Here is a 16,917-nt window from a genome sequence, read left to right as displayed (position 1 = left end):
AACTGTGATTTTGTTCCCAGACGCTACCTTGAATGTCCGTAATGGCCTCTAATTTGGTACAGTGTTAAAACATAACTAAAACCATTTCAGTCCCAACGGCTGTCAACAGTTAAAATAAAGGAACTAGACCATGAACTATTTTAGAATCACGGGAAGGATGTCCTTAGATGTACAGAATGTGTTGAAAAATGTTACCATGAGGGCGAGCAAACGTAATGTATATAATGACGTTTAAAATATGTTGAATGTATAGTTTACTTTATGATGTAACTACTCATACTTGAATTTAATTTAATTCTCACTACAAAAGGATTGCCTTTAGTTTGTTTTGAATGGTCCAGTCATCATCAGCAATCTGTTATAACAATACATTGACTTAAATCAACATGCATCCAATTTATATATATATATATATATATATATATATATATATATATATATATATATATATATATATATATATATACACACATACATACATATATATACACACATATATATATATATATATATATATATATATATATATATATATATATATATATATATATATATATATATATATATATATATATATATATATATACATACACATATACAACCACATATATATATATATATACACACACACATATATATATATATATATATATATATATATACACATATATATATATACACACACACATATATATAGTATTATTTAGTATTTTTCTCGCTATTACTTTTCAACGGGGACCGTCAAGCTTTAGGTGCAATACTGCCACCTATTGGGTGTGAAATTTAGGTTGACTGTGATTGGTCATTTGGTTTAACGTTTGAGCTGGCCAATGAGCAAAGACCTGGGGGGCCATATATAGCAGTGTGTCGCGGTCCATCGTTAGTTTACATTTCTCACAAAGAATACTTAAACATGTCAGGAAGAGGCAAGACCGGTGGAAAAGCTAGGGCAAAGGCCAAGACCCGCTCCTCTCGTGCCGGGCTCCAGTTCCCCGTCGGCCGAGTGCACAGACTTCTGCGTAAGGGCAACTACGCCCATCGCGTCGGTGCCGGAGCGCCCGTCTACCTGGCAGCGGTGCTCGAGTATTTGACCGCTGAGATCCTGGAGTTGGCTGGAAATGCTGCCCGCGACAACAAGAAGACCCGCATCATTCCCCGCCATCTGCAGCTGGCCGTCCGCAACGACGAGGAGCTCAACAAACTACTGGGCGGAGTGACCATCGCCCAGGGCGGTGTGCTGCCCAACATCCAGGCAGTCCTTCTGCCCAAGAAGACTGAAAAGCCCGCCAAGAAGTAAATGCGGAAACTGCTTCAATACAAAAAGGCTCTTTTAAGAGCCACCCACATCCTTTATAAGGGCACTCCTTAACATATTATTTAATATTTTTGTTTGTATTTTGTAAGGACATACTTCATAGTCTTCAATAATTAACTACTGTACACTACTCTTTCTACAATTCCCTAATTGTTTATGGTTGGACAATACCATATCGCCAGGAGGACATTAGTTCATGGTCCCTACGTTTTAAGAGCCTTATTAATGGGGGGTTAGTGCTTTTGATTTCATGTTCATGAGCTTGAGGGTAGACATAAAGGAGTAGCACATATAACAATTAACAGTGTAAAAACTCAAAGTGCATTAAATACATGGTTGACCAGGAGTCTCTGTGCTCACGGTACAGAACTCAATCCAGATGAGCAGTTCTAGAAGATTGTACAAAGTGGACGTCTCGGCTAAAAAAAAAAAAGGCTACAAAACAAAGGCACGATATCATACACGGCATACTGTACACGATGCCCGCTGTAATGTAAGGCCGTAGTTCACCTCTTCTCCAGCAAGCAGCGCAAAGGTTCACATTAAGAAATCCGTAGCAGGCTAAATGGAAGAAATTGCACCTCGACCAAAATAATTATTATGCAGAATGTTTGATATATTCACTTGAATTTAGTTACTACTTATGCCCAGTGATGACAAACATGTCATCAAGACAAACCGCAATAGCCCTTTACAGACTATGGGTCAAAATATATGTAGGTCAAGACAATAGGTAAAAATCGATATTTATATATGTATATATATAATCATTGAATTTATATATTTTTGCTTTTTTTCTGGAAACTCAAAGCACTTAGCCTACAGTGAAGGGGGGGGGGACCTCACTAACCACAACCAATGTGTAGCACCCACTTGGGACATGCACGCCAGCCAATCGGCACTAGAACACTCACCACAAACCAGCTTGAGGTGGAGAATGAGGGAATTCATGAATCAGCCAATTATACAGGGGGATGATAAGGGCACAGATTGAATGAGCCTGATGGGGCAGTTTTGCAGGACACTGGGGAATCCCCTACTCTTGGCGATAAGTGCCCTTGGATCTTTTATGACCTCACTCAGTACGTTTACATGCACAGCTTAATTCGATTAAAGCCATAGCTCGACTATGCTCCAGGGCTGCCAACTTTTGGGTTTTGGCCGGAGTGAGATTCTGTAGAATCTTGTAATGCATACCTTTATAGCAGGGTCCGCGGGGGATCAGGATTGTTGACGGCTGTGGTGGACGGACGGACGCGTGTTTTTTTTTTTTTTTGCCGTGAGAAATTGGATGTGTGGCGTGTGCGTGTGTGTAAACAGGAAAAAATGTGTGGCACACGGTGAAGCCGTGAGAGTTGGCAGCTCTGATGCTCCTCAATTGGACAACTCCAATTGTCCGATTATAGATGGCGGTGAGAAAATCAATTCATTGGCCGAAGCATGTCATACCCGGGTATGATAGGTGGCACTGTATCCATTTCAACTACTGGTAATAGAGCCACCGGCTGACCTCTTTACATCACCAGAAACAACAAACTCAGGCGGCATTCAAGAAAGATGTTTTCAGTAGACAGCTGTCAGTTCGGGTCCATGTAATTTCTCAGATGCTCAATTTTTCCGACCTCTCAGCCGTTAGCGGACTCCTCCAGCGGCGGAGGAGCTCCTCCATCGGCAGAGCCCCTCCGGCGGCGGAGCAGCTCCTCCATTGGCGGAGCCCCTCCGGTGGGAGTCTGCATACGGCAACAATCCCTTTCTCCTCCATGTTGCGGTTCAATCTGGACTTCAGAGAGTCAAAGCCAAAGTTCCTTTCACCCAATTCCTTCTCCACCATGGCTGAGATAACCCCAAACCCCGGCAGCGGAGCAGCCGGAGGAGTCCAGCCGGAGTCCAGCCGGAGGAGCTGGCTCTGCCGGCGGAGGAGTCTGTGTACGATGAGAGGTCGGAACAATGGAGCGTCAGAGAAATGACATGGACCCGAAGAGAACTGACAGCTGTCTACTGAAAACATCTTGTTGCTGCATACGGTAACAATCGCTTTCTCCTCCATGTTGCGGTTCATGCATGATTAATGCGACTGTCAATTGAATATTCTAGGGGTCTTAATCTGACTGAGAAACCCAATTCGGTCAAATTTTAGTCAGCCTAAGGTGTATACATGCATCTTAAAAATCCAATCATAGTGAGACTAACCCAATAATTTGGTTTTGTCATGTAATCTGCACAATTGTCAAGTCAGCAGTCTCCCATGATTGTGAAGCCTACTGAACCTGAGAGAGACCATTTAAAGGCTCATGAATCATTTGCATGTGTTTTGAGGTAATTAGCTGATTAGAGTGTGACACTTTGAGTCTACAATATTGAACTTTTTCACAATATAAAATTTTTCTGAGATACTGAATTTAATGTTTTCCTGAGCTGTTAGCCATAATCATAAATGCTCGATCCCATTTTACCCCTTCCCCCAAACCCTAAGCCCTACCCCTCGCTTTTGCACGTTCACGTGCAGAGTAAGGCTGTCCCAATAGTCATTTAATTTAGGGGTAGGGGTAAGGGGGAGGGCTAACTACCTCTTGGAAGTAAGATTTTCAATGGGCATACTTGCAGAAATCTCCCACAATGCCATGATAATAAAAAAAACAAGAAAAATCATAGGCGAGATTGTGGCAAAAGATGGGACAGGATCGAAAACCAAAAATGTAAGTGTTTTATTCGTTAATTGCAACTTGTCGCGTCTATTTACGTAAACGCGGTTGACGACTACTAATGACATAACTGGGTCTTAAAGGGTTGTCCCATTTTGTAGGGGAAGAATTCACAAGGGGTAGAGCTGAGGGGTCGGGTTAAGGGGTAGGGTTAAGGGTTTGGGCCATGGGGTGTCATGGGATTGGCCCCAAGATTAAAGGGCTGATATCATGTTTTTTTTAACTTTTCCCGTGGCTTTATGCTGTTATATGACATGTGTATACATGTTTTACGTCTGCTAAACTAGGAAAATCCGAGCCAGGGGGAGTATTCACCGCTAACCCTCAATAACGTGAAACCGCTTGTTTGCACTCAAACTTTACTTCCATAACAGTGTGACATCAGACTCTGCGGCGGTGCTGAAGTGAAATCGTTCCTCCCTCCCTCTGAGGATGTTAATTTGCCAACACACCTGCAAAACTTTCAACCAATCGCAACAGTGTGGGCATGCTGACCAATCACAGCAGACTGGGCTAATCGGGAGGGAGGCCTTAAAGCAACATGATACAACATGAACAATAATAATAAGGGTTATTTTTAACATACAGGCATGTAAACCTATTCTATTAGTACCCCCAAATGCAATTATTAACCATAAAAAGCATATGGGATCTTTAATACAGATAAAGGCTTGAATTATTTCAATTCACTTTATTTCACTAAATCTAAATAATATTTGGGCTTCACTCTTTAAATTGTATTAATGAAATGATTTAACTTATCATTTATCAATCAGCATAAATAATAAAGGTCAGCATACATGTATAAACAGAACAATACACTTGACCAAGACTAATTGACTAATATATTTATTTATATTATTGTGTGTGTGTGTGTGTGTGTGTGTGTGTGTGTGTGTGTGTGTGTGTGTGTGTCCGTTTTCCTTGGCAGCGTTTCAGGAATTTCTCTGTAAAGATGGACGCATCTAGCTGTAGAAACGCTGTAGTACATATTCAAGGCCTATATGTGGCAGTTGGTTCTCCACCAAAAGAAGAAGAAGGTGAGACGGAGCATGTGCTCCGCACAAAAATTGTTTCTGTGTGGACTTGGCCTTAGAGTGACCGGTTATTCTTGCTTGGTTAAAGATTGTAACCAGTGTTGTTAATATACTTTCTCTTACCATTAATTGAAAAATATGCCACCCCTGTCTCTTTGCGCTTTGCGTTTATTGAGAGGGTTATGTGTGTTGTGTGGACATTCAGTCAACCATCGTATTTGTTCAGCATACACGGTTTGGTCACCAGCAAGCTAGAGCTTCTTTTTTCGTTGTTACGCCAATTTAGCTAGTCTTTGTCACTGTTTATTTTCATGTAGGCTATGCCATCTGGCTGCCCCTCATCTTGATGTTGGGCTTACGATCTATAGTTACAGTCTATATATATAATGACTGCAACAGTCTGTGTGATGACTGGCATTATTTTGTATTATTTTTAAACACAAAGTTGTTGCATCATAGGGACCCTGGAATAATTTATTTACAGGTTATTGGGTATATGGCGTTATCCCTACGATTATGGAATTGCATATGCAGGGCTGTAAACTGGTGATGGCCCGAAAAGGGGACATATTTTTGCAAATAAATGAAAAATAAGTGAACACACACACACACACACACACACATCTCACTCTAGCTTTCCTGTCCTCCTACACAGCAGTCTTCCTGCTTTGTTATATTTAAAATAAATATATTAGAAATTATTAATAATTTGAGAGCAGAAAGAGCAATGTTTAAAACAGGAAATGAAGTTTACTATATAAACGCTATGATATCTAACTGATACATTTAAATTAATTAATTAATTAATTAAATAATTAATACTCCTGATATCTTACTTACTTACTTAGGCCTTTGTATTCCTTTCAGAACATAAGCCATTGATAAATCGCTTCCCTCGCCCACCCTCTTGGGCCATCTTTTACAGCTGTTGCCACGTCAGTCCTTCATTCTTGAACTCTTGCTCTGTGCTTCTTCTCCAGGTGTTCTTGGGACAACCTCTTCCCCGTTTTCCCTGTGGGTTCCATGTCAGTGCCTGAAGCTATTGCTGTGTTGTTACTTCTCAGTGTGTGTCCAATCCAAATCCACTTTCTCCTTTTATTCCATGCTTCTATTGGTTCCTGGTTAATGCGTTCCCACAGGGTGATGTTGTTGATTGTGTTTGGCCAGAAGATCCCCAGGATGCATCTTAGGCAGTGGTTCATGAATTTCCGCAGTTTGCTTGTGATGGTAGTGGTGTTCTTCCATGTTTCGGATCTGTACAGCAGTACGGATTTGACGTTGGAGTTGTAGATTTTTTGCTTGGGCTTGAGAGATGTTTTTGGTTTTCCAGATCTTGGTGAGGATGTTGAATGCTGCTCTAGATTTACCAATTCTTGCCTTAACGTCCTCCTCTGACCCTCCGTTCAAAGCTATCACACACCTGATATCAATACTGAGTTATGTTTGGAAAGAAGAACACAGTTTAAGCTTACACTAACCTGCCCTACAGGCAACCCAGCACGGATCAGATACAAACTCTTGTATCTGCTATGCAGGTCAATAGAGAAGCGCAATAGCTAACTAAAACCTTATTTTGGTTTTAAACGTGGCCATTTGTCTTATATGATAGTCAACATAGTTATCTGTGCCTTTTTATCACTGTGACTGAAATAAGTCCCCAATTTAGAGAAAACTTCTCCCTAAAAGACTAGGTCCACTCTGCTGAACACAGGCGGTGTTCTTTTCATGACCAAAGGGTACCTTGTATAAACATGTGTAGAGCTCCGTCTGGCCAGCGGCTGACTGCGGCTTCCAGGAAAGTTGAGCTATTTGACGCCTATAGTCAGGCGTGTAGCGGACGGGGGGGGATGTGGGGGACGTGTCCCCCGCACTTTCCGTATCTGTGCCCTCTGTCCCCCACACTTTTTACAACAGCTCAATTAATTTGTTTCATGGCGTAAGTAACCTGGGGCCTCATGTACTAAGACTTGCGTGGATTTCTGACTAAAACTTTGCGGACGCCAAAATCTGGAAAGCTGCTGCTCACAAAAAAATCTGGATGTATCAATCCTTGCGTAAGCACGATTTCACGCAGATTCTCTTTGTACATCCCAATTAACGTGAAATTGTGCGCATGTGCACGAGCCCGTCTCTCCACCCAGTCTCCTCCCTCATTTAATATGCTAATTTGTATAAATAGACCTGCAGTAGTGTACTAGAGGAGAAAGGAGAAAATGGCGAAAGGAAGAAAAAATAACTTTAGTGAATGCGAGGTGGAGGTGCTGATTTCGGAGGTAGAGGCCAGAAATAAGATCTTGTTTGGCTCTCTTTCCTCCGGAATCAGCACCAAAAGCAAAAAACTGGCGTGGGAAAACATTGCCAAGTCGGTCAATGAGGTTGGGGCGGAAAGCCGAACTGTGGTTCAGACATCAAGGTGGACGTAAAAAGAAAGGTGTCTGCCCACCGGAGAAGCATGGGTCAGACGGGCAGCGGGGCCGGAGTCGGGGAGCTCGCCCTATTTGAGCAAAGGGTGGCAGCTGTGATTTGGGATCGGCTCACTTTTGGCCAAAAAAATCATAATAGTCGTGGAACACCCCTTCATTTCGAATGCGACCATCTTCTAACAAGGCCAACACTGCCATTGTCAACCTATCGATTATTGCCACATTTTGCGCATGCTTTTATGTTCTCATTTATTTGGATGCATGCTGACGGTTGTTCCCATACACCCAAGGTGTCAATAATATGCACATAATTCGAAATCGACCGACTGGTTCATTGATATATTGATTTTGAGTAACAATGGCTTGTTCTTACTCCACGCAACATCAAATAATAATATTGCAGTCAAGAATCTGATGACAAATGCGTGAAGAGAGATCCATTAGCCCAGATGTCATGCGTGGTCCTGAAATATGTAATTTTAATAAACAAGTCGTCACTGAAAATAATATTGCTGGGGCTTCCTTTTAATTTCCTTTTAACTCCAATAGTGACAATATAATTTTATGGGTCTGTTTACGTTTAGCCTAATATCAACAACAGTGTCACATTATGCGTCTCGACAACAATAACGCATGATTGAAGTGCATTTAAGATCACACATCCCGATGTTCAAATCCACTTTGAACTAGCCTCATATTGCAATATTACTTCATGACTCATGATCGAGTAGGCCTAATGTTGTTGCGCTGCATTGCCTCTATGTGCCGCCAACTGACAAAATGCAGCAGAAATGTGCGTAAGCCAGGCATTTCGTTTGCGTGGAGAACCGCACTTTCTCACGTCAAGGCAGTCTTTGTACATCCGAACGTCTGCTTGAGAAGTGGCTTACGCAGCTTTTTTGTGCGTAAGCAAGCTTTGTACATGAAGCCCCTGGGCCCTCATTTATAAAGGTCTCTGCGCACAAAAATGTTGCTGAAACAGGGATGAAATGTGTATACGCATCTTTCACCGCCAACTTCGTGATTTATAGAAAAATGCGGGAGTAAAGGTCCCGCAAAGTTTTTCAAGCAGTGATCTCCGGAGACGACAACAGGAAGTTGGTGGCGGTAATGCACCATATCAGCTTGCAAACCGCCAATAACGCCAAAAGAAGAACACGCTACCTCCCGATACCCAACGCACATTGCGCACCACATACTATGACTTCAGATTTATTTATTAATTTTATAAAAAGCACCCATTATGAAATATGAATTAAGGCAATATTATGTTCAACACACAAGTTTTATTAATTTTCCTGATACATATATATGTAGGCCTACATTAAATTAGCCTATAGCATAGTAATTAATTATCATATTGGCACAAGGCCAATAAATAATGCTCCTGTTGGCCTCTGTATTCTAACAGGCTAAAATATGGCAGCTTTGGAATTGCTTGAGAATTTAGCAAGGGGTATGAGACGCAAGCGTGTGTAATGCATGCTTGTGTTCCCGTGTAATGATAGGTCAGCAAAGGCTCCTTCTATACTAGGAATATTCATTGATTAATTAGCATTGACCTTTTAAGGACTATTATTGGGACGATCTTGGGAGGAGCATGGCGCTTGTGCACGCTCGTGCACGAGCACAAACTTCAACACATGTTGGTATTAATAACGAGAAGAGTGCGTAGAGGTGTGCGCTGCACAGTTTTATAGATCTGAATATTTTTGTGCATACGCAGATTCTGAGGTTTGGGCATACGCAGGGAGGGTTTTACAAATAGAGTTTTATAAATGAGGCCCCAGGGCTCTGAAGGCTCACACATTGGGCATGAGACACACACATTTCAACCCATTCACACGCTCACATGCCACACTTTGTATTTCTCATGCAGAGAAATTACCAGGATAACGCCCACCAAGTTGCGCTGCTATGTTTTTATAACAGTCGAACAGGTAGGAATCAAGTAGGTTCGCCGTACGTAGGGTGACCAGACATCCTCTTTTGCCCGGACATGCCCTCTTTTTGAGACCTAAAAATGTGTCCGGGTGGAATTTTAAAATAGTCTGGGATTTTATTAAAACCTCAACATGTTCACATAGAATTTGTGTTGCGTTTCTCACTTTGCATTGGTGGAAGTGAGTTAGGGGAGTGGTGAAGTAGAGCCTTCGGATTGCACGGTTTTGGATATAACACGCAGTGCAGCATTGCTGTGTGTGTCATATATAACAAAGACAAACTGGACAAACTAAATAGGAGACAGATTGCTCATTAATTCATTGTGGTTAATGAGAGGCGCAGAAACACGTTTGGGTGCAAAGGAACAATGTTTTACTGAACTTTCTATGTTCAGTTTGTCTCTTGGCACTTAATTATCTGGCTATTTACCCTGTAGATGCCTGAGAGTCATTCTGTGTCAACTCAAACAGAGTTTGGCAGCTCAAACTTTTGATTTTGTTCATTTTATTTGAGTCTGTGCCGTACTGTAGCTGTTTGAGGTTATTTGGTTATTCAGCCATTAAGAAATAAGTTGGCTTACTCCTGAACAATCTGTTCCCCTCACTTCTGAAATGATGGCTACACCCCTGCCTGTAGTAAAACACAACATGTGTGTGGATCAGGCCCCCAGGAGCAGTGCCTACTTCCGCAATCCACCCGTGCTCAGTGGCCAAGCCTGGTAATGCAGTTTTTTAGCAGGCAGTGGACGGGTCCCTTAAATCATGGGGCCCGGAAGTAGATATCCCTGTTCACTCCAATACAAGCGCAGAAAAGGATTGTGTCTCCGCTCTGGATTTTCTCTGATTTTCTCTGGATATCAATCAAAGGCTCAAAATTATCTTTGGACAATATACTACTAAAATGATGCGGAAGCAATTTGGTCCTTGATGTTGCCCTGCGCCAATGAGCAGTTTCCATAGGAATGAATGGGCACCACGTTTCAATCCGGTGTCCATTCTTTATAGGTCCATGGTGTGGATGGTGAAGCTCCTTCTGTGCAGCGATTTTTAATGCAGCGTTTTTAATGTCCGCGTCCGAGCGAGGGTTAGGCTCCCTGGACACCTCTAGTAGGCCTATGTTGCTATGGTGTGTGACGTATTTCATATAGGGTACAACATCATTCATTGTAATTCTCGAAGACAACAGCCGTACTAAAAATTATTAGCCTGGCTATTGCTATACCAAGCTAAATCGTAGATTTCACGTTGGTCTGGGGAAGCTGCTGTCATTTTCTTCAGCACAAGAGGCGTGATCAACGGGCAGAGTTAAATTGACTCTGTATGCAATTGGCTGCTTGCCGTCGCTTCCCTGTCGTCATTGTGTTAAACCAGCCAATGGCAGGCCAGGGGGAAAAGCCAGCTTGGTGATTGGCTCCCGCAAAAACATATCGAAACTAGAAAGAAATGTATTGCTCTTCTCCAGACCACTTCTGCAGGGTGAACTGAAATCGCAGAGGAGGCTACCCAGTCTAATAAAGTAACAATCTTTTAAAACTCAAGCCAAATCATATATTTTTTTTAAATCTTTTCGAAGGCCAGCTAAATCAGTAGTCACTGTCTATAAGCTGATAAGCTAATGTTACCCGTCCCAAGTGGCCAGGACGGTAGTAACAAATAGAGGAATTTTTGGATTTCTGGAAAACAGGTTGATATCAGTGGAAGGAAGGAAGCAACGGAACTCTCTCATCGTCCTCCAAAATCTGTCTCTTCATTTCACAAATATCAAATATAAATATAAACTCTTCCCTGGTTAAACTGTAATTTGTCAGTTTGTCATTTCTTGTTAGAAATAAAACGTAACAAAAACAAGTGCAATAACAACGTGAGGCTCACATGTATTGTTTGTTTACTCTAATTCACATTTCAAATAAATACTCCGCACCTCTTAGCAAAATTCACATCAGTTGTGTCTGTATTCAGCATATTTACTGGTTGTAAGCTACCTCACAAGTGCAATAAGTGCAATTTATTACATGGCTTTAAACCACAATAACAATTCATTTAAAAATACTGTTCCACCAAAGAAAACAAGCCACAAACCACCTAGGGAATTTACAATAAACCACAGCCTTAACTATAATGAATGATTTGTCTGCCTAACAGACAGACTAAACATTTAGCTATGAAACATAAACCCTTTTCTTATACTCTAATAAATATAACCAACTAATATCTTATAATCAATCCTTTCCTTATCTTAATCCTATGAAATATATTATTAAACATGTACTCAGGTGTCCAGGGCCAAAATGAACTTAAATATATTCTACTATGCGTGTTTCCACAATAATATACATTACGAACGGCTAACTGCCATTTTTTCCTATATTGCCGTGAAACAAAGGAAGTTTTCAAAAGTTAATTAACTCAACATTGCGGACATCAAACTCAACCCAAAGTTCCTCGACCCTATTATAGAATGTTCAGATTAATCAATATAGTGATTGGTGTGATTCACACAATGTACAAACCTAGAAAAGAGGTTGATATCAGTGGAAGGAACGAAACTCTGTCTCCAAAATCCGTCTGGCGAGGAAGCGGAAATGCCCCTCAACCATCGGATTCGAGCGACACGAAAAAGGCTACCAACAGCTGAGTTGAGCAGACAGACCTCAAGAATGAGTCGCTTAAAGATAAAAATCTATATGTTAAGGAGTGCCCTTATAAAGGATGTGGGTGGCTCTTAAAAGAGCCTTTTTGTATTGAAGCAGTTTCCGCATTTACTTCTTGGCGGGCTTTTCAGTCTTCTTGGGCAGAAGGACTGCCTGGATGTTGGGCAGCACACCGCCCTGGGCGATGGTCACTCCGCCCAGTAGTTTGTTGAGCTCCTCGTCGTTGCGGACGGCCAGCTGCAGATGGCGGGGAATGATGCGGGTCTTCTTGTTGTCGCGGGCAGCATTTCCAGCCAACTCCAGGATCTCAGCGGTCAAATACTCGAGCACCGCTGCCAGGTAGACGGGCGCTCCGGCACCGACGCGATGGGCGTAGTTGCCCTTACGCAGAAGTCTGTGCACTCGGCCGACGGGGAACTGGAGCCCGGCACGAGAGGAGCGGGTCTTGGCCTTTGCCCTAGCTTTTCCACCGGTCTTGCCTCTTCCTGACATGTTTAAGTATTCTTTGTGAGAAATGTAAACTAACGATGGACCGCGACACACTGCTATATATGGCCCCCCAGGTCTTTGCTCATTGGCCAGCTCAAACGTTAAACCAAATGACCAATCACAGTCAACCTAAATTTCACACCCAATAGGTGGCAGTATTGCACCTAAAGCTTGACGGTCCCCGTTGAAAAGTAATAGCGAGAAAAATACTAAATAATACTATATATATGTGTGTGTGTATATATATATATGTGTATATATATATATATATATATATATATATATATATGTGTGTGTGTATATATATATATATATGTGGTTGTATATGTGTATGTATATATATATATATATATATATATATATATATATATATATATATATATATATATATATATATATATATATATATATATATATATATATGTGTGTATATATATGTATGTATGTGTGTATATATATATATATATATATATATATATATATATATATATATATATATATATAAATTGGATGCATGTTGATTTAAGTCAATGTATTGTTATAACAGATTGCTGATGATGACTGGACCATTCAAAACAAACTAAAGGCAATCCTTTTGTAGTGAGAATTAAATTAAATTCAAGTATGAGTAGTTACATCATAAAGTAAACTATACATTCAACATATTTTAAACGTCATTATATACATTACGTTTGCTCGCCCTCATGGTAACATTTTTCAACACATTCTGTACATCTAAGGACATCCTTCCCGTGATTCTAAAATAGTTCATGGTCTAGTTCCTTTATTTTAACTGTTGACAGCCGTTGGGACTGAAATGGTTTTAGTTATGTTTTAACACTGTACCAAATTAGAGGCCATTACGGACATTCAAGGTAGCGTCTGGGAACAAAATCACAGTTTGAAGCTACACCTTAGATCGATATCGAATGTGAAACAAACGCCTTCTGCATAGAGGGATGCATGTCAGTGAATGATTTAAGTAAAAATACAATTTAATCTGTAGCCCACTGTGAGCAACGGTCAATACAATTTGACAAATATACAAAAAAAAAAAAAAGGAACGTTCTTGTAAGGGGTGTAGGTGGCTCTTAAAAGAGCCTTTGGGGGTTAACAGTGGTTCGATTTAAGCGCGCTCTCCGCGGATTCGGCGGGCCAGCTGGATGTCTTTGGGCATGATAGTGACCCTCTTGGCGTGGATGGCGCACAGGTTGGTGTCCTCGAACAGACCGACCAGGTAAGCCTCGCTGGCCTCCTGAAGAGCCATCACGGCGGAGCTCTGGAAACGGAGGTCAGTCTTGAAGTCCTGAGCGATCTCCCTCACCAGGCGCTGGAAGGGCAGCTTGCGGATCAGCAGTTCGGTCGATTTCTGATAACGACGAATCTCTCTGAGAGCCACGGTGCCGGGCCTGTAACGATGGGGCTTCTTCACGCCGCCGGTGGCCGGGGCGCTCTTACGTGCAGCCTTGGTGGCGAGCTGCTTCCTGGGAGCTTTGCCACCGGTGGACTTACGAGCGGTCTGCTTTGTTCTTGCCATTTTAGATGCGTGTCTTCAAAGTGTCTCACCAAGGCGTGCAGCAGAGTTTATATAGCAGCCCCCGGAGAACCGCAACACGCTGATTGGTCCCTTGAAGGAAGCGCGAGAACATACAGCAAAGAGAGCGCTCAAGTCCCGCCCTAATGTTGGAGCGCGCGCCCCTTTCTTCTCTCACCATTTCGTTTATTTGACCTTTGACACCAGAATAAAATCGGCTAGCCCCAAAATATAATTCAACACAATACATCCAGTACACAGACTATACTATATATAGTAGACATACTATACTATATAATATAATATATATGACATGAGTTTAAGGGGCAAGAATAACTCGTTAACGAGTGGTCAATGGTCTTTTATATTCAAACACCGTTCTATGAATATATCAGTGGCAGCTCAGTGCCACATGTAATGTGTCAGTTTGCAACGCTCTATCAAAAGCCCTATAAAAACGGAGCTGCTAACCTAACAATTTGTGCTGTCTGTAGACTTACAACAATTGTTGCAAAACTGTACATATGAAACGTGATAATGGGATAGGGACTCTTAGAATTGTGTGGTTGGCTCTTAAAAGAGCCTTTGGGGTTTTTCAACATAAACCAAGTGAGACCATCTACTTCTTCTTAGGGGCTGCCTTCTTGGCCGCCTTGGGCTTTGTCACCTTCTTTGCGGGAGTCTTCTTAGCAGCGGGCTTGGCTGCTCTTTTGGGGCTCTTGGGGGCTTTCTTGGGACTCTTGGCAATTGCCTTCTTGGGCGCGGCAACCTTCTTGACCTTCTTCGGGGTAGTCTTCTTTGCGGCGGCAGGCTTCTTGGCCGCGGGTTTCTTTGCTTTCTTCGGTGAAGCCTTCTTGACAGCGGCTGGTTTCTTCGCGGCGGGCTTCTTGGCTTTAGGTGCCGCAGCCTTCTTAGCGGCGGGCTTCTTCGCCTCCTTGTTCACCTTGAAAGAACCGGAGGCTCCGGTGCCCTTGGTCTGGACAAGAACTCCCTTCGTCACCAGGCTCTTCACGGCTACCTTGACACGGAAGTTATTCTTCTCCACATCGTAGCCATCAGCAATCAAACACTTCTTGAGCATCGCCAGAGAAACACCGCGACGCTCTTTGGAGGCCGACACGGCTTTGGTGATCAGATCGCTGACACTGAGTCCTGCTTTCTTCGGCCTGGCTGCCGGCTTCTTCTTGGTTGCTTTTGCCGGGGAAGCGGCAGCGGGCACAGGAGCGATTTCACCCATCTTCAAGAGTTGTTCCGGTAGTCTGGATCAGAATGTGGCCTGGAAGGCGCCGGTGGGCTGTCCTTATACACATCATGAGAACCGTACAGACTCAGCCAGTGAAGCGTTTCTCTAAGAGGCACAATGATCGTCTCAATTGTGTTTCCTCCTTTATTTTATCGGGATACGATTCACAAACGATGAACATATTTGACACTTCTGGTTAATAAACTGGAAGAAGACATGTTCAATTTGAACCGTACCAAGTTGTAGGGGCCGTGGATCTAGAGAATGTATCGAAAACCCCTTTCATCGCGACGTGGCATTGTATTGATATCAATGCGTTTACTTTGAGATTTGTTTTAAATAATACGCAAGGACTTTGTGAAGTAGTTCATGGCCTTTTAAAATAACTCGGTCTTCCTGCAAACGGTTGACAGTGATCAACGTGTCCTGTGTGTCTGTAGTTTAGGTTCAAATGATCGTATTTCGATGCTGGTAAACACACGCGTTCGGAGATGCTTGCGCTGTAGCGGCCAGAGGGGTGTTCCACAAAGCCGGTTTTATCACTTACCCAGCTAAGTTAACCCAGGGTTAGCGGCAACCCTAGGTTTTCCGTTCCAAAATGACCACGGCATGTAAGTTGCTATGGAAACATATGCTCTCAATCAAACCTGGTCGGAGCAGGTTTTGCGCAGGTTAAGTTTGGAAGATAACCCGGTTTTGCTCAGAGTAGGCTATTTAAACCCACGTTTATCGCAGCTTTTACGTGTTCGCCTGTTGATATCGGAGCGCAAATAATTTGTGCAATTCACAGAGAGATTAATTAGACCACGGCTCGACATATTGTCCTTTCCGGATGACTTTTTGCTGGAGAGATATCGTTTTTCACGTGATTCTTTGATATATTTAAATAGCCTTCTCCAACCCTACATTGCAAATGTTACCAATCGTGGATCTGCCCTCAGTTCACTACAAACAATTTGCATAGCTTTCCGTTTTTTTGCGACGGGTAGCTTTTTGTACAGTGTAGGAGATGCTGAGCACATAGGCAAAGCTACCGTCTGCCGCTCCGTGCGTCTGTCTTGCGCTGAAGCGGTTGTTGCGTAACTTCATGGAGTTTCACCAACTTGCAGGTCAGCATTATCTACTTTAAGTGTTCCCAAATGGCTCCGAAATTATCCTTGTTGACTTTTCATCTGGGTGTTATATTTCAGGATTTCCTAATGTAATTGGGTGCATTGATGGCACACATCCAATGTGAGCAATACATTTCAACAGGGTGCGTTGCATTATGAACATATCATAGACCTCATATAATTGTTGTGCTTGTGCAAGATAGCTCAAAGTTTGTATTTGATCGCAGGGCAATTCGATGGGGATCTCCTAGGAGATCGAGGGTATCAATGCCTCCCGACGCTCATCACCCCGTACCCTAATCCCGCTCCTGGACCACAGACAACATTTAACCTGGCACACAGCAGAACCCGCGTTAAGATTGAAAATACATTCTGGATATTGAAGTCCAGATTCCAATGCCTACGTGGACTAAGAGTTTGTCCGGAACGGGCATGCGATGTAATTGTTGCATGCGCCGTCCTCCACAA

General features: G+C 42.4%; 3 protein-coding genes and 1 pseudogene across 4 annotated transcripts; 1 reads left to right on the top strand and 3 right to left on the bottom strand.

Annotated features, from left to right (window-relative positions):
• Window positions 1–913: 913 nt before the first annotated feature.
• LOC311343447 (histone H2A) lies at window positions 914–1,297 on the top strand (the record flags this gene model as incomplete). Its single annotated transcript, XM_084468308.1, has 1 exon — window positions 914–1,297. The coding sequence occupies one exon, from the start codon at window positions 914–916 to the stop codon at window positions 1,295–1,297; it is 384 nt and encodes a 127-aa protein (XP_084324434.1).
• Window positions 1,298–12,179: 10,882 nt separating this feature from the next.
• LOC311343446 (histone H2A) lies at window positions 12,180–12,563 on the bottom strand (the record flags this gene model as incomplete). The annotated part of the gene is made up of 1 exon (XM_084468307.1): window positions 12,180–12,563. The coding sequence occupies one exon, from the start codon at window positions 12,561–12,563 to the stop codon at window positions 12,180–12,182; it is 384 nt and encodes a 127-aa protein (XP_084324433.1).
• A 1,122-nt stretch (window positions 12,564–13,685) lies between these two features.
• LOC311343444 (histone H3.2) lies at window positions 13,686–14,097 on the bottom strand (the record flags this gene model as incomplete). Its single annotated transcript, XM_084468305.1, has 1 exon — window positions 13,686–14,097. One exon carries the CDS (start codon window positions 14,095–14,097, stop codon window positions 13,687–13,689), a length of 411 nt encoding a protein of 136 aa, XP_084324431.1. The 3' UTR covers window position 13,686.
• A 616-nt stretch (window positions 14,098–14,713) lies between these two features.
• On the bottom strand, window positions 14,714–15,331 carry LOC311343441 (histone H1 pseudogene; annotated as a pseudogene). The gene has a single exon. The product of its transcript is annotated as a histone H1 pseudogene (transcript).
• Between the last annotated feature and the right edge of the window lie 1,586 nt (window positions 15,332–16,917).

Source organism: Micromesistius poutassou, assembly GCF_964030765.1.
Source record: "Micromesistius poutassou genome assembly, chromosome: 5".
Taxonomy (NCBI): Eukaryota; Metazoa; Chordata; class Actinopteri; order Gadiformes; family Gadidae; genus Micromesistius; species Micromesistius poutassou.
Note: the sequence above shows the minus strand (reverse complement) of the source record. Positions and strands in the feature narration are given on the sequence as shown.